The sequence below is a fragment of the Peromyscus californicus genome, unplaced genomic scaffold (assembly GCF_007827085.1).
Source record: "Peromyscus californicus insignis strain IS unplaced genomic scaffold, ASM782708v3 Scaffold_15__1_contigs__length_86483966, whole genome shotgun sequence".
Taxonomy (NCBI): domain Eukaryota; kingdom Metazoa; phylum Chordata; class Mammalia; order Rodentia; family Cricetidae; genus Peromyscus; species Peromyscus californicus.
Window position 1 is genome coordinate 5372288 of NW_026294447.1, and position 21426 is coordinate 5393713.

The following is a 21426-nucleotide window of genomic DNA, read 5'->3' on the forward strand; positions in this document are numbered from 1 at the left end:
CTACAGAAGTCGGGAAGTTAAAGAAGAAAGCATTGAAGCCTATTTTTAACTCCAAAGAATAAAAAGAAATAGTTAGGTCTAGGAACCTCTCCTCCTATGTATTACAGGAGAGCAAAGGCTAGGGATGGTAGTGCTGAAGAGATAAAGGTATAGGGAAACACTGGGTGAGGTTACTGATTTTATCAGTAAAACTGGAAGCAAGGTCATCTGCAACATGTAAGACAGGAATTACAACTACCACCCAGTTCCTCAGAGTGTCCAACACCCTTGGGTCAGCAGTCTTGGAAGCCATTGAACTGAGTGCAGAGGTCAGAAAGATTATAGTTATGTATCATTATGCAGTGATATACAGTAAGAGATGTGATGCAGACTGTTTTGATGCGCACACATCACATCACCGAGTGTACTATCCAAACCTCGGGGGTGCGGTCCACTGCACAACTCTGCTGTCATGTATGGTCACCAACATAAACACACTAGTGGTTAGGGACATCACTTTAAAGCTTGAATTTGCTCAGATGAAGTACTGAGAGAGAACTTCAAAGACTTTTACATGAAAGACTTGGTGTTGGCCTTCATACAAAGACTACCTCCACCTAGCAATCATGTGAGGGTACAGGAACTGTTTTCTTTATACAGACAGAAAGAAGAATTTGCATGAAAACATTACTCATACTTGGTTATTTTATTATCATATATCATTGTTTACATTTTCTTTTTGACATTTAAGGATATTATAAACAAAAATCTCTGCATGGCATATGTAAGCAATAACAGTCTGAAGGGTAGCAGGCAGCTCTGTAAACCTAAGATCTACTCACACTGAAACAAGCTAGCTTGTGCAGAGTAACAATTGGAAGAGGTTAACACAATGGCATATTGGTAAGTACTCAGGTGTGTAAGAACAGCTGGATGGGAAGAACTCCAGTCTCACACACAGCCTTAGATGTGGATTTCATCTAGAAGTTAATCCCTCGGTCCAGTAGTGCTTTAATAACTCCTTTTGTTTGGCATTTAGCAATACAGACAAATGCATATTCAATTTAATGTGATTTTATTGTTCTTAGATGTTTTAGTCATTTTATATAGATAAAAACACACTATATTGCCTTTAAAACTTTCAGTTTTATAAGTGCGTAATTAAATGATAGCATACTTATAATGTCCAAAGTTATTTTTAATTGAACACTTGTTAACATGTAGCAGAGATTGACAAAATGGTTTCTATGACAACTTTTAATAAAAATGGAACATAAACCCAGACCACTGGTCTAAACCCTTAGTGATACCTCATGCTGGAAGCAAATTGTGAAATGTCTTAGACAGTCGTTTCTCAATGCTTAATCCTAAAGATTCAGAATTTTGACTGAAAATGCATGGAATTGAAAAATCCTTTTACCTGAAGCCATGTTTACATACCTTCATTTTCTAAAAGAAAAATAAAAGAGCCTGTATTTCAGTGTTTCTCAACCTTCCTAATGCTGCAACCCTTTAATATAGTTCCCCAGGTAGTGGTGACCCACAACAATGCATTTATTTTCATTGCTACTTTGTAACTGTAATTTTGCTACTGTTATGAATTATAATATAAATATCTGTGTTTTCTGATGATCTTTGGTGCCTCCTGTGAAAGGGTTGTGTGACCCCCCCAAAGAGGTCAAGACCTACAGATTGAGAACCACTGCTGTATTTTAATACTCCATCTCAGTTTGGGATCTCATCAGATTTTTTTTACAATATATGAAAAACAGGTCCATGTCCTTCATATATTATATCTAAGTGAATGGCAAAAACAATGACAGACCCTAGCATTTTTCTTTTCTTTAAGCCATTTTAGAAGAGTAAATTTTGCAGAGTGACAAATTTGCCATATTGGTAGCAAAGGTTATACAAACAATGTATGGAGGTGAACCAATTATATTTATCTTTATCTTAATACCAGTTCAAAAGCCTCAACTCATTATTTGATTTCTTAACAAGATACACTGAAAAAAATATGCATATGAGGTAAGGACTAGTCTTCAATGAAAACTGAAAATATTTTACAGATTATTTTGTTCGTTACATTTATGCAATGCACCATTCATTTCATTCATTAAAATACCTTGCACCAAACATGGCATCTTCAATCTTAACACTCCTCAAATATGAGAAAAACTAATAGCTTCCACTAGTCTAAGAAGTGAAATTTATAAGGTCAACATAATGAAAAGAATTGCAGACCCAACATAGCTTTTAAAGACAATTTATACACAATGAAATGAGTGCTTTGCTTAATAACTACAGAGCTAGACAAACTCCACTTCCCTTCCCTGCAGCTTGGTGAACACGGCTGCCTTGAGCACTTTACATGGTGGTATTCTGTTATCAATATAGAGGTGTCAGTGAAAGCAAACAGTGGCGTTCTCAGAATGCCACTTCTCTGAAAACACTGTTAAAATATAAGTGCTACTGTCTTAATATTTATGTAATAATTAAATAATTTTGGTAACATGTTATTTTCAAAATTTTCAACGTAAGGCACAGAGGAACATCTAAAGTCCAGAGCAAGTATATTACATAATAAATAGTTATCTCTCAGTCATCTTTGCCCTTTATCTGAAGAAAGAGGACAAGTAGTGCAGTAAAAACATGCCCGAATTAATAAAAATGATGGGATTTAGGAGACTCCAGTAATAATTGTGCAGAAAGAATATTAATTCAAAAAAAGATAAAGAATATTTATACAAAATAGACACCCTATTGTGTTACAGGTAGATAGAAAAAAATGTGAGGCACTTGTATTAACAGTGCAGAAGGAAAACATTGAGATTTTTCTTTTGATAAAAGCACCAAACCATTTATTTTAACATCTGAGACAAAAACAAGTTAAAAATACAGGAAATCAATTAGTCTTGTAACTCTGTATTTGGTATACTAACAAGAATCCTGAAGTTCAAAGCTCAAAGTACTTCACTGTTTTTCTGGCTGAAGTCACTGAGCAGAGAAGTTCAAATTTCCAGAGTCCTAAAGTTCTTCGCAGTGAGCACTGTGCACCCCGAGGTACGGAAGCCATGTAAATGCATGTGGTCTCTCCCTACGCTCCCAGGGAGCTTCCCATTCTACAGGTGACTGACAATATGTTTTTAAACTCTTTTTCTAAACACAAAGATTCAAATCTGGTTTGGAAAAAGAGTGCTGATGCCCAGCATTGACAGTTCCTGAATGAATTTCATCCTGGGCTTGAAGCTACAGGAATCCACTGGGTGTGATATCAGGAAAAGACCTGGCTTCTGCTGGATGATGAAGATGAGCAGCATTCTGAGTGTGACCAACACTGTTTAATTCAGACGAATAGGTTTCATTTAACACTCCCCGATTCTGAAACTGAAAACAAAAACAGCAGAGTGACTTGTTAGAGCTCTAAACAACACCTTAAAAGAACGCTCATCATAATCTGCATGATTCTTGCTGTTCCAATAACATGATAGGTATGATTTAATGAATTTATTTGTAATACATGTTTAATTAACTTTTCTGCGAGTTACCAAATGGAAAATGCTTGCTTGCTGTGTTGGTTGGTTTTATGTCAACTTGACACAAGCTAGAGTCATCAGAAAGGAGGAAACCTCTCAATTTAGAAAATGCCTCCAAAGATTGGATGGTAGGCCAGCTGGGGCTGAAGAATCAGCTGTTTTCTGAGAGCACAGAGAAGCTGTGTTCCAGAGGCAGCCAAGGTGGCACCTTGTGCTGACAGCTGAACCTGGTAGTGTTAGTGTCACCCAGGTGGTACTGGTTTTGAAGGCATGAAGGGGTCATGGAGAGTGGCTGAGGCTTGGTGCTGTGAGAGGCCAGGAGGTCATTGGTGAAAGTGCAGCTTCAGTGGCAGTTGAAAGCCCACAATTAAATGTGGTCATGGAGGGAACTTGAGGCTTGGCACCATGAAGAGAGTCCAGGACAGACTATTGGTGAAAGCGCAGCCGAGTTGCAGCAGAAGACCCCAGCATTTTGGAGATGTCAGTACCATGTGTTGACCACCAAGAACAGCAGCAGCTACAGTGGGGCCGCTGGATCCTAGAAGATCAACTGTTATGCTGCAGAGGCGGAACATGCCCTTTGGAGGAGCCCAGAAGACTGGGAGTGGGTCCCAGACATTGGACAGTGAGTTATTTAGAGTTGGAGTATGGTTTTGCTTTGATTTTATTGTAATTGTGCCTTGGCTCTTTCCTCTTGAAGTTAGAGGGTATTTAATTGTATTTTGATTTATAGGACTCCGCAGCTTAAAGACTTTGAACTTTTAAAAGAGATTTTGGATTTTAAAAGATATTGGATATTTTAAAGAAATCAAACTTTTAATGTGTTCAAATTTGTAAAGATCATGGGACTTTTAAAGTCATTTATCTTTTACATTTATCTCTTATATATCTTTTATATTTATTTTATATTAATATTAATGTGCCATCTTGGGGATAAATGAGAAAGGAAAGGTTGACTGAAAAGTGATGTTTTGTGTGTCAAGTTGACAAAGGTCAGTACTGGCTAGTTTTATGTCAACTTGACTCAGTTAAAATTACTGGAGAGGAGACAGCCTCAATTGAGAAATTGCCTCCATAAGATCTGGCTGTAGGCAAAAGCCTGTAGAGCATTTTCTTAATTAGTGGTTGATGTGGGAGGGCCCAGCCCTTTGTGTGGGTTCCATAAGAAAGCAGGCTGAGCAAGCTATGGAAAGCAAGAAAGTAAGGAGCATTCCTCTATGACATCTGCATGAGCTCCTGTCTCCAGGTTTCTGCCCTGCTTGAGTTCCAGCCCCTGTTTTTTGATGATGAACTGTTATATGAAACTGTGAGTGAAATAAACCCTTTTCTCCTCAAGTTGCTATTGGTCATGGCATGTCACCAGAGCAATAGTAACCATAACTAAGACACTTGCCTTCTTACACCAAAACTCATTTTCAGGACTGCTGGAAAAAAGGAAGGACAAATATAAGAGTTCTGTAGGGGCCCACAGAGGCTCCCTAGTAAGGCCTTACTCAAGGTCAGAAAGTCTGAGCTTGCTTTACCTAGCAAGGCTGCACAATGGATGATTTGGCCAAAGGCGTAGTTACCAGGTGTTTTGAAGGGTCTACACTTGGTTGTACATTTTGTTTTGATCTTGAAAGGGGAGGTCTTTTGCTTCTCCCCTTGCTAGTTTATAGAAAGCTCATTAGAAATAAACTCAAGATTGCTGGGTATTGACCCAGGGTCCTCCCAAAGCTATCCTGCATCTCTATCCTTTTTCTTCATCTACTTCTATATTTCCTTACTAGGGAGCCTCTGTGGGCCCCCACAGAGCTCATAGTCTATTGAACCCTCACATTATAGTGTATAGTTGATGAAATAAAATAAAGTAAGATAAGTCATAAAATCATTCCTGAGCTGCTTCAATTAACTCATTTATTTTGTAGTGCTGGAGATCCAGTGAAGGGCCTTGCCAACCTTCTAGATCCAGCTAATACATGCTAGTTCAGTGCTCCACCATGGAGCTATACTCAGGACCTTTTTGCAATTTTATTCTGTCTCACTGTTTTCCAGGTTGCCTTTGAACTCACTCTATAGCCCCAACACCAGGCATGAGAAGCACCCTTTTGAACTGTTGGTCACGGTTTTATATACCTACAAGTAATGTACAGACTGTACAGGTTGTATTTGTATATTTTGGAACACAGACACAACTGTACATGCCAACAATTAAAGAGATCATCAATTTGAAAGAGAGCAAGGGGGATAGACAGCAAAGGTTGGAGGAAGGAATGGGAAGGAGGAAAGGATGTAATTATATTTTAATTTCAAAAAAAGAAACTTTTAAAAAATAAAATTTCATGTGTATGGGTGTTCTGCCTGCATGTATACATGTGTGACACAAGTGTGCAGTGTTCAAGGAGGCAGAAGAGGTCACTGGATCCCTGGGAACTGAATTGTCGACAGTTGTGAGCTGCCCGTGTGGGTGCTGGGAATAAAATACAGGACCTTCAGCAGAACAAGCAAGAAATAGATGAGCTATTTCTCCAGGTCCAAAATGTTAGTTTTTATAATCGTCACATAATGATTCATATGTACATTCATTTATCACTTACATTAGGAACATTTCCTTTTTCTAGTAATGTTGAATCATACAGGGAATTACTGCTGACTATTGTCATCCTACTATGTGTTCATGTTATTTGTGTATTAGTACAGTGAATTACTGTTGACTGTCATCCTACTCTGTGTTCCTGTTGTCTATCAGTACCCAGTGAATTACTGCTGACTGTCATCCTACTGTGTGTTCCTGTTGTCTATCAGTACCCAGTGAATTACTGTTGACTGTCGTCCTACTGTGTGTTCCTGTTGTCTATCAGTACCCAGTGAATTACTGCTGACGACTGTCATCCTACTGTGTGTTCCTGTTGTCTATCAGTACCCAGTGAATTACTGCTGACGACTGTTGTCCTACTATGTGTTCCTGTTGTCTATCAGTACCCAGTGAATTACTGCTGACTGTCATCCTACTATGTGTTCCTGTTGTCTATCAGTACCCAGTGAATTACTGTTGACTGTCGTCCTACTGTGTGTTCCTGTTGTCTATCAGTACCCAGTGAATTACTGTTGACTGTCATCTTACTCTGTGTTCCTGTTGTCTATCAGTACCCAGTGAATTACTGTTGACTGTTGTCCTACTGTGTGTTCCTGTTGTCTATCAGTACCCAGTGAGTTACTGCTGACGACTGTCATCCTACTCTGTGTTCCTGTTGTCTATCAGTACCCAGTGAATTACTGTTGACTGTTGTCCTACTGTGTGTTCCTGTTGTCTATCAGTACCCAGTGAGTTACTGCTGACGACTGTCATCCTACTCTGTGTTCCTGTTGTCTATCAGTACCCAGTGAATTACTGCTGACGACTGTCGTCCTACTGTGTGTTCCTGTTGTCTATCAGTACCCAGTGAATTACTGCTGACGACTGCCGTCCTACTGTGTGTTCCTGTTGTCTATCAGTACCCAGTGAATTATTGTTGACTGTCATCCTACTGTGTGTTCCTGTTGTCTATCAGTACCCAGTGAATTACTGCTGACTGTCGTCCTACTGTGTGTTCCTGTTGTCTATCAGTACCCAGTGAATTACTGCTGACGACTGTCATCCTACTCTGTGTTCCTGTTGTCTATCAGTACCCAGTGAATTACTGCTGACTGTCGTCCTACTATGTGTTCCTGTTGTCTATCAGTACCCAGTGAGTTACTGCTGACGACTGTCATCCTACTGTGTGTTCCTGTTGTCTATCAGTACCCAGTGAATTACTGCTGACTGTCATCCTACTGTGTGTTCCTGTTGTCTATCAGTACCCAGTGAATTACTGTTGACTGTCGTCCTACTATGTGTTCCTGTTGTCTATCAGTACCCAGTGAATTACTGTTGACTGTCATCTTACTCTGTGTTCCTGTTGTCTATCAGTACCCAGTGAATTACTGTTGACTGTCGTCCTACTATGTGTTCCTGTTGTCTATCAGTACCCAGTGAATTACTGTTGACTGTCATCCTACTATGTGTTCCTGTTGTCTATCAGTACCCAGTGAGTTACTGCTGACGACTGTCATCCTACTCTGTGTTCCTGTTGTCTATCAGTACCCAGTGAATTACTGCTGACTGTCGTCCTACTATGTGTTCCTGTTGTCTATCAGTACCCAGTGAGTTACTGCTGACTACTGTCGTCCTACTATGTGTTCCTGTTGTCTATCAGTACCCAGTGAATTACTGCTGACTACTGTTGTCCTACTATGTGTTCCTGTTGTCTATCAGTACCCAGTGAATTACTGCTGACTGTCGTCCTACTATGTGTTCCTGTTGTCTATCAGTACCCAGTGAATTACTGTTGACTGCCGTCCTACTATGTGTTCCTGTTGTCTATCAGTACCCAGTGAATTACTGTTGACTGTCGTCCTACTATGTGTTCCTGTTGTCTATCAGTACCCAGTGAGTTACTGCTGACTACTGTCGTCCTACTATGTGTTCCTGTTGTCTATCAGTACCCAGTGAATTACTGCTGACTACTGTCATCCTACTATGTGTTCCTGTTGTCTATCAGTACCCAGTGAATTACTGCTGACTGTCGTCCTACTATGTGTTCCTGTTGTCTATCAGTACCCAGTGAATTACTGTTGACTACTGTCGTCCTACTATGTGTTCCTGTTGTCTATCAGTACCCAGTGAATTACTGCTGACTGCTGCCGTCCTACTATGTGTTCCTGTTGTCTATCAGTACCCAGTGAATTACTGCTGACTACTGTTGTCCTACTATGTGTTCCTGTTGTCTATCAGTACCCAGTGAATTACTGCTGACTGCTGCCGTCCTACTATGTGTTCCTGTTGTCTATCAGTACCCAGTGAATTACTGTTGACTGCCGTCCTACTCTGTGTTCCTGTTGTCTATCAGTACCCAGTGAATTACTGTTGACTGTCATCCTACTATGTGTTCCTGTTGTCTATCAGTACCCAGTGAATTACTGTTGACTGTCGTCCTACTGTGTGTTCCTGTTGTCTATCAGTACCCAGTGAATTACTGCTGACTGTCGTCCTACTCTGTGTTCCTGTTGTCTATCAGTACCCAGTGAATTACTGCTGACTGTCATCCTACTGTGTGTTCCTGTTGTCTATCAGTACACAGTGAATTACTGCTGACGACTGCCGTCCTACTATGTGTTCCTGTTGTCTATCAGTACCCAGTGAATTACTGCTGACTACTGTCGTCCTACTATGTGTTCCTGTTGTCTATCAGTACCCAGTGAATTACTGTTGACTGTTGTCCTACTCTGTGTTCCTGTTGTCTATCAGTACCCAGTGAATTACTGCTGACGACTGTCATCCTACTGTGTGTTCCTGTTGTCTATCAGTACCCAGTGAATTACTGCTGACTGCTGCCGTCCTACTATGTGTTCCTGTTGTCTATCTGTACCCAGTGAATTACTGCTGACTACTGTCGTCCTACTGTGTGTTCCTGTTGTCTATCAGTACCCAGTGAATTACTGCTGACTACTGTTGTCCTACTATGTGTTCCTGTTGTCTATCAGTACCCAGTGAATTACTGCTGACTGCTGCCGTCCTACTATGTGTTCCTGTTGTCTATCAGTACCCAGTGAATTACTGCTGACTACTGTCATCCTACTGTGTGTTCCTGTTGTCTATCAGTACCCAGTGAATTACTGTTGACTGTCATCCTACTATGTGTTCCTGTTGTCTATCAGTACCCAGTGAATTACTGTTGACTGTCATCCTACTATGTGTTCCTGTTGTCTATCAGTACCCAGTGAATTACTGTTGACTGTCGTCCTACTGTGTGTTCCTGTTGTCTATCAGTACCCAGTGAATTACTGTTGACTGTCATCCTACTCTGTGTTCCTGTTGTCTATCAGTACCCAGTGAGTTACTGTTGACTGTCGTCCTACTATGTGTTCCTGTTGTCTATCAGTACCCAGTGAATTACTGCTGACTGTCGTCCTACTATGTGTTCCTGTTGTCTATCAGTACCCAGTGAATTACTGTTGACTGTCATCCTACTATGTGTTCCTGTTGTCTATCAGTACCCAGTGAATTACTGTTGACTGTCATCTTACTCTGTGTTCCTGTTGTCTATCAGTACCCAGTGAATTACTGCTGACTGTCATCCTACTATGTGTTCCTGTTGTCTATCAGTACCCAGTGAATTACTGTTGACTGTCATCCTACTGTGTGTTCCTGTTGTCTATCAGTACCCAGTGAATTACTGCTGACTACTGTCATCCTACTGTGTGTTCCTGTTGTCTATCAGTACCCAGTGAATTACTGCTGACGACTGTCGTCCTACTATGTGTTCCTGTTGTCTATCAGTACCCAGTGAATTACTGCTGACTGTCATCCTACTCTGTGTTCCTGTTGTCTATCAGTACCCAGTGAGTTACTGCTGACGACTGTCATCCTACTATGTGTTCCTGTTGTCTATCAGTACCCAGTGAATTACTGCTGACGACTGTCATCCTACTATGTGTTCCTGTTGTCTATCAGTACCCAGTGAATTACTGCTGACGACTGTCGTCCTACTATGTGTTCCTGTTGTCTATCAGTACCCAGTGAATTACTGTTGACTGCCGTCCTACTCTGTGTTCCTGTTGTCTATCAGTACCCAGTGAATTACTGTTGACTGTTGTCCTACTATGTGTTCCTGTTGTCTATCAGTACCCAGTGAATTACTGTTGACTGTCGTCCTACTGTGTGTTCCTGTTGTCTATCAGTACCCAGTGAATTACTGCTGACTGTCATCCTACTGTGTGTTCCTGTTGTCTATCAGTACCCAGTGAATTACTGCTGACTGTCGTCCTACTCTGTGTTCCTGTTGTCTATCAGTACCCAGTGAATTACTGCTGACTGTCATCCTACTGTGTGTTCCTGTTGTCTATCAGTACACAGTGAATTACTGCTGACGACTGCCGTCCTACTATGTGTTCCTGTTGTCTATCAGTACCCAGTGAATTACTGCTGACTACTGCCGTCCTACTATGTGTTCCTGTTGTCTATCAGTACCCAGTGAATTACTGCTGACTGCTGCCGTCCTACTATGTGTTCCTGTTGTCTATCAGTACCCAGTGAATTACTGCTGACGACTGTCATCCTGCTGTGTGTTCCTGTTGTCTATCAGTACCCAGTGAGTTACTGCTGACTGCTGCCGTCCTACTATGTGTTCCTGTTGTCTATCAGTACCCAGTGAATTACTGCTGACTACTGTCGTCCTACTGTGTGTTCCTGTTGTCTATCAGTACCCAGTGAATTACTGTTGACTACTGTTGTCCTACTGTGTGTTCCTGTTGTCTATCAGTACCCAGTGAATTACTGCTGACTGCTGCCGTCCTACTATGTGTTCCTGTTGTCTATCTGTACCCAGTGAATTACTGCTGACTACTGTCGTCCTACTGTGTGTTCCTGTTGTCTATCAGTACCCAGTGAATTACTGCTGACTACTGTTGTCCTACTATGTGTTCCTGTTGTCTATCAGTACCCAGTGAATTACTGCTGACTGCTGCCGTCCTACTGTGTGTTCCTGTTGTCTATCAGTACCCAGTGAATTACTGCTGACTACTGTCATCCTACTGTGTGTTCCTGTTGTCTATCAGTACCCAGTGAATTACTGTTGACTGTCATCCTACTATGTGTTCCTGTTGTCTATCAGTACCCAGTGAATTACTGTTGACTGTCATCCTACTCTGTGTTCCTGTTGTCTATCAGTACCCAGTGAGTTACTGTTGACTGTCGTCCTACTATGTGTTCCTGTTGTCTATCAGTACCCAGTGAATTACTGCTGACGACTGTCATCCTACTATGTGTTCCTGTTGTCTATCAGTACCCAGTGAATTACTGCTGACTGTCATCCAACTGTGTGTTCCTGTTGTCTATCAGTACCCAGTGAATTACTGTTGACTGTCGTCCTACTATGTGTTCCTGTTGTCTATCAGTACCCAGTGAATTACTGCTGACGACTGTCGTCCTACTATGTGTTCCTGTTGTCTATCAGTACCCAGTGAGTTACTGCTGACTGTCGTCCTACTATGTGTTCCTGTTGTCTATCAGTACCCAGTGAGTTACTGCTGACTGCTGTCGTCCTACTATGTGTTCCTGTTGTCTATCAGTACCCAGTGAATTACTGTTGACTGTCATCCTACTGTGTGTTCCTGTTGTCTATCAGTACACAGTGAATTACTGCTGACGACTGCCGTCCTACTATGTGTTCCTGTTGTCTATCAGTACCCAGTGAATTACTGCTGACTACTGTCATCCTACTCTGTGTTCCTGTTGTCTATCAGTACCCAGTGAATTACTGCTGACGACTGTCATCCTACTGTGTGTTCCTGTTGTCTATCAGTACCCAGTGAATTACTGCTGACTGCTGCCGTCCTACTATGTGTTCCTGTTGTCTATCAGTACCCAGTGAATTACTGCTGACTACTGTCGTCCTACTGTGTGTTCCTGTTGTCTATCAGTACCCAGTGAATTACTGCTGACTACTGTCGTCCTACTATGTGTTCCTGTTGTCTATCAGTACCCAGTGAATTACTGCTGACTGCTGCCGTCCTACTATGTGTTCCTGTTGTCTATCAGTACCCAGTGAATTACTGCTGACTACTGTCGTCCTACTATGTGTTCCTGTTGTCTATCAGTACCCAGTGAATTACTGTTGACTGTTGTCCTACTATGTGTTCCTGTTGTCTATCAGTACCCAGTGAATTACTGCTGACTGTCGTCCTACTATGTGTTCCTGTTGTCTATCAGTACCCAGTGAATTACTGCTGACTTCTGCCGTCCTACTATGTGTTCCTGTTGTCTATCAGTACCCAGTGAATTACTGCTGACTGTCGTCCTACTATGTGTTCCTGTTGTCTATCAGTACCCAGTGAGTTACTGCTGACGACTGTCATCCTACTGTGTGTTCCTGTTGTCTATCAGTACCCAGTGAATTACTGCTGACTACTGTCATCCTACTGTGTGTTCCTGTTGTCTATCAGTACCCAGTGAATTACTGTTGACTGTCATCCTACTGTGTGTTCCTGTTGTCTATCAGTACCCAGTGAATTACTGCTGACTGTCATCCTACTCTGTGTTCCTGTTGTCTATCAGTACCCAGTGAATTACTGCTGACTACTGTCATCCTACTGTGTGTTCCTGTTGTCTATCAGTACCCAGTGAATTACTGCTGACTGTCATCCTACTATGTGTTCCTGTTGTCTATCAGTACCCAGTGAATTACTGCTGACTACTGTCATCCTACTATGTGTTCCTGTTGTCTATCAGTACCCAGTGAATTACTGCTGACGACTGTCGTCCTACTGTGTGTTCCTGTTGTCTATCAGTACCCAGTGAATTACTGCTGACTACTGTCATCCTACTCTGTGTTCCTGTTGTCTATCAGTACCCAGTGAATTACTGCTGACGACTGCCGTCCTACTGTGTGTTCCTGTTGTCTATCAGTACCCAGTGAATTACTGCTGACTGTCGTCCTACTATGTGTTCCTGTTGTCTATCAGTACCCAGTGAATTACTGTTGACTGTCATCCTACTGTGTGTTCCTGTTGTCTATCAGTACCCAGTGAATTACTGTTGACTGTTGTCCTACTATGTGTTCCTGTTGTCTATCAGTACCCAGTGAATTACTGCTGACTGTCGTCCTACTATGTGTTCCTGTTGTCTATCAGTACCCAGTGAATTACTGCTGACTTCTGCCGTCCTACTATGTGTTCCTGTTGTCTATCAGTACCCAGTGAATTACTGCTGACTGTCGTCCTACTATGTGTTCCTGTTGTCTATCAGTACCCAGTGAGTTACTGCTGACGACTGTCATCCTACTGTGTGTTCCTGTTGTCTATCAGTACCCAGTGAATTACTGCTGACTACTGTCATCCTACTGTGTGTTCCTGTTGTCTATCAGTACCCAGTGAATTACTGTTGACTGTCATCCTACTCTGTGTTCCTGTTGTCTATCAGTACCCAGTGAATTACTGCTGACTGTCATCCTACTCTGTGTTCCTGTTGTCTATCAGTACCCAGTGAATTACTGCTGACTACTGTCATCCTACTGTGTGTTCCTGTTGTCTATCAGTACCCAGTGAATTACTGCTGACTGTCATCCTACTATGTGTTCCTGTTGTCTATCAGTACCCAGTGAATTACTGCTGACTACTGTCATCCTACTATGTGTTCCTGTTGTCTATCAGTACCCAGTGAATTACTGCTGACGACTGTCGTCCTACTGTGTGTTCCTGTTGTCTATCAGTACCCAGTGAATTACTGCTGACTACTGTCATCCTACTCTGTGTTCCTGTTGTCTATCAGTACCCAGTGAATTACTGCTGACGACTGCCGTCCTACTGTGTGTTCCTGTTGTCTATCAGTACCCAGTGAATTACTGCTGACTGTCGTCCTACTATGTGTTCCTGTTGTCTATCAGTACCCAGTGAATTACTGTTGACTGTCATCCTACTGTGTGTTCCTGTTGTCTATCAGTACCCAGTGAATTACTGTTGACTGTCATCCTACTGTGTGTTCCTGTTGTCTATCAGTACCCAGTGAATTACTGTTGACTGCCGTCCTACTCTGTGTTCCTGTTGTCTATCAGTACCCAGTGAATTACTGCTGACGACTGTCGTCCTACTATGTGTTCCTGTTGTCTATTAGTACCCAGTGAATTACTGCTGACTGTCGTCCTACTCTGTGTTCCTGTTGTCTATCAGTACCCAGTGAATTACTGCTGACTACTGTCATCCTACTATGTGTTCCTGTTGTCTATCAGTACCCAGTGAATTACTGCTGACGACTGTCATCCTACTGTGTGTTCCTGTTGTCTATCAGTACCCAGTGAATTACTGCTGACTACTGTTGTCCTACTATGTGTTCCTGTTGTCTATCAGTACCCAGTGAATTACTGCTGACGACTGTCATCCTACTGTGTGTTCCTGTTGTCTATCAGTACCCAGTGAATTACTGCTGACGACTGTCATCCTACTGTGTGTTCCTGTTGTCTATCAGTACCCAGTGAATTACTGTTGACTACTGTCATCCTACTCTGTGTTCCTGTTGTCTATCAGTACCCAGTGAATTACTGTTGACTGTCGTCCTACTGTGTGTTCCTGTTGTCTATCAGTACCCAGTGAATTACTGCTGACTGCTGTCATCCTACTATGTGTTCCTGTTGTCTATCAGTACCCAGTGAATTATTGTTGACTGTCATCCTACTGTGTGTTCCTGTTGTCTATCAGTACCCAGTGAATTACTGCTGACGACTGTCATCCTACTATGTGTTCCTGTTGTCTATCAGTACCCAGTGAATTACTGCTGACGACTGTCGTCCTACTATGTGTTCCTGTTGTCTATCAGTACCCAGTGAATTACTGCTGACTGTCGTCCTACTCTGTGTTCCTGTTGTCTATCAGTACCCAGTGAGTTACTGCTGACGACTGTCATCCTACTATGTGTTCCTGTTGTCTATCAGTACCCAGTGAATTACTGCTGACGACTGTCATCCTACTATGTGTTCCTGTTGTCTATCAGTACCCAGTGAATTACTGCTGACGACTGTCGTCCTACTATGTGTTCCTGTTGTCTATCAGTACCCAGTGAATTACTGTTGACTGCCGTCCTACTCTGTGTTCCTGTTGTCTATCAGTACCCAGTGAATTACTGCTGACTACTGTCGTCCTACTATGTGTTCCTGTTGTCTATCAGTACCCAGTGAATTACTGCTGACTGTCGTCCTACTCTGTGTTCCTGTTGTCTATCAGTACCCAGTGAATTACTGCTGACGACTGTCATCCTACTCTGTGTTCCTGTTGTCTATCAGTACCCAGTGAATTACTGTTGACTGTCATCCTACTGTGTGTTCCTGTTGTCTATCAGTACCCAGTGAATTACTGCTGACTGCTGCCGTCCTACTATGTGTTCCTGTTGTCTATCTGTACCCAGTGAATTACTGCTGACTACTGTCGTCCTACTGTGTGTTCCTGTTGTCTATCAGTACCCAGTGAATTACTGCTGACTACTGTTGTCCTACTATGTGTTCCTGTTGTCTATCAGTACCCAGTGAATTACTGCTGACTGCTGCCGTCCTACTATGTGTTCCTGTTGTCTATCAGTACCCAGTGAATTACTGCTGACTACTGTCATCCTACTGTGTGTTCCTGTTGTCTATCAGTACCCAGTGAATTACTGTTGACTGTCATCCTACTATGTGTTCCTGTTGTCTATCAGTACCCAGTGAATTACTGTTGACTGTCATCCTACTCTGTGTTCCTGTTGTCTATCAGCACCCAGTGAGTTACTGCTGACGACTGTCATCCTACTATGTGTTCCTGTTGTCTATCAGTACCCAGTGAATTACTGCTGACTGTCATCCTACTATGTGTTCCTGTTGTCTATCAGTACCCAGTGAATTACTGCTGACTACTGTCATCCTACCATGTGTTCCTGTTGTCTATCAGTACCCAGTGAATTACTGCTGACGACTGTCATCCTACTATGTGTTCCTGTTGTCTATCAGTACCCAGTGAATTACTGCTGACTGTCATCCAACTGTGTGTTCCTGTTGTCTATCAGTACCCAGTGAATTACTGTTGACTGTCGTCCTACTATGTGTTCCTGTTGTCTATCAGTACCCAGTGAATTACTGCTGACGACTGTCGTCCTACTATGTGTTCCTGTTGTCTATCAGTACCCAGTGAGTTACTGCTGACTGTCGTCCTACTATGTGTTCCTGTTGTCTATCAGTACCCAGTGAGTTACTGCTGACTGCTGTCGTCCTACTATGTGTTCCTGTTGTCTATCAGTACCCAGTGAATTACTGTTGACTGTCATCCTACTGTGTGTTCCTGTTGTCTATCAGTACACAGTGAATTACTGCTGACGACTGCCGTCCTACTATGTGTTCCTGTTGTCTATCAGTACCCAGTGAATTACTGCTGACTACTGTCATCCTACTCTGTGTTCCTGTTGTCTATCAGTACCCAGTGAATTACTGCTGACGACTGTCATCCTACTGTGTGTTCCTGTTGTCTATCAGTACCCAGTGAATTACTGCTGACTGCTGCCGTCCTACTATGTGTTCCTGTTGTCTATCAGTACCCAGTGAATTACTGCTGACTACTGTCGTCCTACTGTGTGTTCCTGTTGTCTATCAGTACCCAGTGAATTACTGCTGACTACTGTCGTCCTACTATGTGTTCCTGTTGTCTATCAGTACCCAGTGAATTACTGCTGACTGCTGCCGTCCTACTATGTGTTCCTGTTGTCTATCAGTACCCAGTGAATTACTGCTGACTACTGTCGTCCTACTATGTGTTCCTGTTGTCTATCAGTACCCAGTGAATTACTGTTGACTGTTGTCCTACTATGTGTTCCTGTTGTCTATCAGTACCCAGTGAATTACTGCTGACTGTCGTCCTACTATGTGTTCCTGTTGTCTATCAGTACCCAGTGAATTACTGCTGACTTCTGCCGTCCTACTATGTGTTCCTGTTGTCTATCAGTACCCAGTGAATTACTGCTGACTACTGTTGTCCTACTATGTGTTCCTGTTGTCTATCAGTACCCAGTGAGTTACTGCTGACTGCTGCCGTCCTACTCTGTGTTCCTGTTGTCTATCAGTACCCAGTGAATTACTGCTGACTGTCATCCTACTATGTGTTCCTGTTGTCTATCAGTACCCAGTGAATTACTGCTGACTGTCATCCAACTGTGTGTTCCTGTTAATAGTACCCAGTGAATTACTGCTGACGACTGCCGTCCTACTATGTGTTCCTGTTGTCTATCAGTACCCAGTGAATTACTGCTGACGACTGTCGTCCTACTATGTGTTCCTGTTGTCTATCAGTACCCAGTGAGTTACTGCTGACTGTCGTCCTACTATGTGTTCCTGTTGTCTATCAGTACCCAGTGAGTTACTGCTGACTGCCGTCCTACTATGTGTTCCTGTTGTCTATCAGTACCCAGTGAGTTACTGTTGACTGTCATCCTACTGTGTGTTCCTGTTGTCTATCAGTACCCAGTGAATTACTGCTGACTACTGTCGTCCTACTCTGTGTTCCTGTTGTCTATCAGTACCCAGTGAATTACTGCTGACGACTGTCGTCCTACTGTGTGTTCCTGTTATCTGTTTATCAGTACCCAGCGGCCAGCACGGTTCTGCTGCCATTTCCAGTGTCTGAGGAATCAGTCGTGGGAGTTTCCACACATGGATGTACTAAGCAGTTCTGTTCTGTGTTCTATGGCCTCCAGAGGCACCGCTTTAGGGCAAATGATAACATTCCATTCTTTTATGACAAAGTATATCCAATGCACGATTAATCAATTTTCTTTATGATAAATATTAAATTTGAATGGACTTGACGGCTATCAGGAAAAATATTAAGAAAAACCATCATCATTCTCCGCCAAAAAAAAAAAATCCCACACAATCAGATAAAGCAGACATATTAATAAAGTAGAAGAAACAATCAGGAATGAGATTCAAGCCACACTCAAACTGCAAACAGGGCAATGAACTTAATGTTAGTCAAGATATTTTTAGAAGCTAAACCAGTATATTTTCAAATAAACTAATATTCTCTAACAGAAATTAATTAGTGGTAAGCATGATATAACCTTGAGTGGCAACAGAGAACAGCTATTAAATTATGTTAACATCAACCTATTTTTAAGAAAATTATTTAAATAATTTATTTGTGCTATTTTAAGTAAATTATAATGAAGTTAGTCATGTGAACATAAATATACTAAATGCAGTTCTGAAGTCACTTGCTATTTAAAAGGCTCTGAAAATATGTTTCAACATAACAGACAACATGGAGATGCTTAGGCCTGACAGATCTATTCAGCTCTAAAAGCCCTTACCTTGTTTGGAAAAGCCTGGGAGGCTGGAATTGCAGGGTTGTACTGCATCTGGTCCACAGGGGTGGGCTGAGGCCCTGGCTGACACTGGTACATGGACATGGCCCCAGCATAGTAGGCCTGAGGAGGGACCACGGCTGACTGTGCATTCATCCCATGTCTTTGGTTTTCAGGAACTTGTAAACAAGTGACAAAATCTTCTAAATTAGAAGTAGTGGGGTGCAGGGGCTGCTCAAAACCCTTTCCAGGAAAGTCCAACTGTGCACACTTAGAGTGTTGTGGTAGCACAGACTGATTACAGGGAGCAAAGTTCTGTGTGTAAGGCATGCTGTCCACCTCAGATTTGTAGGGGAACTCCTGAACAGTCCCCTGTAAGTCTGAAAAGGCATTGTAATGTTTCAGTTCCTGCTGAGGACAGTTGAAAGGCACAGGAGGGGTGGGGTTCCAACTTGCAAACATGTCATTGACTTGCATATGCTTCATTTTCTGACCCAGCTCTTGCTGGGGTTCCATCTGAGGCAAGTGATGCTGGGGCTCCATCTGAGGACACAGCTGTTGCTGGGGTTTCATCTGTGCCAGCTGATGCTGGGGCTTCATCTGAGGACACAGCTGTTGCTGGGGCTCCATCTGACCCAGCTGATGCTGGGGCTCCATCTGAGGACACAGCTGTTGCTGGGGCTCCATCTGACCCAGCTGATGCTGGGGCTCCATCTGAGGACACAGTTGATGCTGGGGTTCCATCTGAGGACACAGCTGATGCTGGGGTTCCATCTGAGGACACAGCTGTTGCTGGGGCTCCATCTGAGGACACAGCTGGTGCTGGGGTTCCACTGCCTGAGTTTGGTGCTGCTGTAGCTGCTGCTGCTGTTCTAAATGCAGGCATTCCTGCAGCATACAGCTTAGGTGCTGAGTCACGGGCTGTTGCTGGCTGGCTGAATTCAGCAAGGTCGACTTGTTTAGAGAATCTTGCACATATGTCAGGATTTCGTCTGTTATGTCGATGTCTCTGAAGTCAACCTCACCAGGCAGGTCAGTCCTGAAGAACTCCTCACTCTGCATGCGTCTGATATCATCAAAATCAATCCCTAGGTTTCTCATGATGCTGTACAAGTCGTTATTTTTATTGTCTGGAAAGAACCCCGGGGGGCCTCCAGAGAGTGCAAGGTTCATGTCCTGAGCATGCCCAAGCTGCTCCTGTTTCCACACAGCCTCACTCCCTATCGGTGCAATGCTGTCTTGCCAGCCACTGCATTCACTCGCAGAGTCTGTGAGAAAATGGCCATCTAACGGTGCAGGACCTGAAGCAGGGCAGAGATAGACGGACTCATCCTGTGGGATCATGGCATTCATCAGGGAACTGGGGTGGAGAGAATCCTTACTTGGGGTTGACTGGGGAGCCCAGTCCTTCCCACTCGTGCTGCTTTTGGTCTGGGTTGGTAAGGACTCCATCATGGGCGGGAAGGGGCTGGAGATCTCGTACAGTACAGCCTCCCCGGTAGCAAACGTGAATGGCATCATCGTCCCTCGCTTCTGTAAGTACTCTCTTCCTTCTTCCTCCCTAACAGGGTGGGCAAGAACGTCCGCATACATTAACACTGCATCAGACATGCGTTAAGCAAGGTATTTTTAAAAGGAGAAAAAAAATAATTAAAACGTACTGGAGCAGAGCCTGACAACACAAAACATGGATTTTATTTTGAAACGAATTCTTATGACTACTGTTATGCGAATATAGCTAAAACTATACAGGAAAAATATATAAATACTGAAAAATTGTAAACAAAGTAATAACTAGGAGACATAAATGAAATAGAAGACAAATGGACAATAGTAAAATCAATAAACGAAATGCTTGAGCCTGGAAGAGACTAACGAAGGCCGAGGTCTGCTTGCTCTCTCAGTCAATGGATCTGTGAAGCACACGTCCATGTACTCTTATGGAGAACACAAACATTCACTATGGCCATGGGTTGATGACTTAGTTCTGGACAGATGTTAATTCTTCTCCCAAAGAACTATGTCATCAAAATCCCATCAGTTTCATTGTTGTTGGGAATTTACAATGAATTCTAAAGTGCATTTGGAAACAAAGTGTAATGAAGAGTCAACAATCATGAATGAGAATAACATCTATACAAAAACAAAATAAAGACATGCATTCACAAATCAAAACTGCTAATAAAGACAGGACATTCAGGTGATGTGATAACAGAGACAGACAGAGGGACGGGACTAGCAACTCAAGAAACAAGAAGAAAGGCCACTCTGACAAGGCAGAGCAGTGGGCCTAGACAGGTCTTCAAGAGTTTGTCTCTTTAATAAATTCTATTGGTCAATTTGATATTCAAAAGGAAAAGATCGGTCAGGATTCCTACTTCAGCTGCACCCAGAGAAGCAATTCTCATGGATAGAGCCCTCACAATGCAAACATTTCACAAAAGACTCCTTTCTGGAAGACGTGAGAATCTTCCAGACCACTGGGTACACACCATAGTGTTTGTAAGTTTTTTTTTTTACTGTAAAGATGTCTTGGACTTGTCATCTCCCCTTAAATTGGAAGAGGAGTCGGATTCTTTGGCTTTATCTGCTTGGCTGCTCAATGAAGCTTGTCGCTTTTGCTTTTCAGCATTTCTCACCTTTGCCCTGTTCTCTCTGGATACATTCTTTTAACTTTTTAACTTTAGTTACAGGTTCAACTGCCTTAAGATTGTTTTTAATTTTACATGGAAGGAGAGTTATGAAAACACAAAACCAGGACATGCCCTCAGCAAGCTTACGTTAGCGGTCTCTGAGTTGCGATGATGTAATCTGGTCTTCCATTTCTATAAATCAAGCGTGCATTGGACTGGACCCACCTCCATCGACTGTGCTTTGCCAGAAGCCTGAAAACTGTCATGCCACTTTCTCCAGTCTTAATCACTAAAAATGAACATTTAAAACAAGGTTACACCCCATATCAATATAGAAAATTCCTGCAACAGAGCCCCTCTGCAGAGCTGAAGAGATGGCGCACTGGTTAAGGGCACTTGCTGTTCCTGCAGA

At 42.6% G+C, this 21426-nt stretch overlaps 1 protein-coding gene across 2 annotated transcripts in view; it reads right to left on the reverse strand.

Moving 5' to 3' along the window:
* Window positions 1-670: 670 nt before the first annotated feature.
* Window positions 671-21426, reverse strand: part of Ahr (aryl hydrocarbon receptor) — a 55908-nt gene continuing 35152 nt past the window's right edge. Inside the window, exons 9-12 of one of the 2 annotated variants that reach the window (XM_052738343.1) lie at window positions 21162-21303; window positions 19764-19942; window positions 18388-19682; window positions 671-3366 (exon numbers count right to left, since the gene is read on the reverse strand). In XM_052738343.1, coding sequence (XP_052594303.1) covers window positions 3229-3366; window positions 18388-19682; window positions 19764-19942; window positions 21162-21303 — 1754 coding nt within the window. In that variant the 3' untranslated portion in view covers window positions 671-3228. Of the gene's footprint in view, window positions 3367-18387; window positions 19943-21161; window positions 21304-21426 lie in introns of both variants that reach the window. The other variant, XM_052738342.1, reaches the window with a different exon arrangement.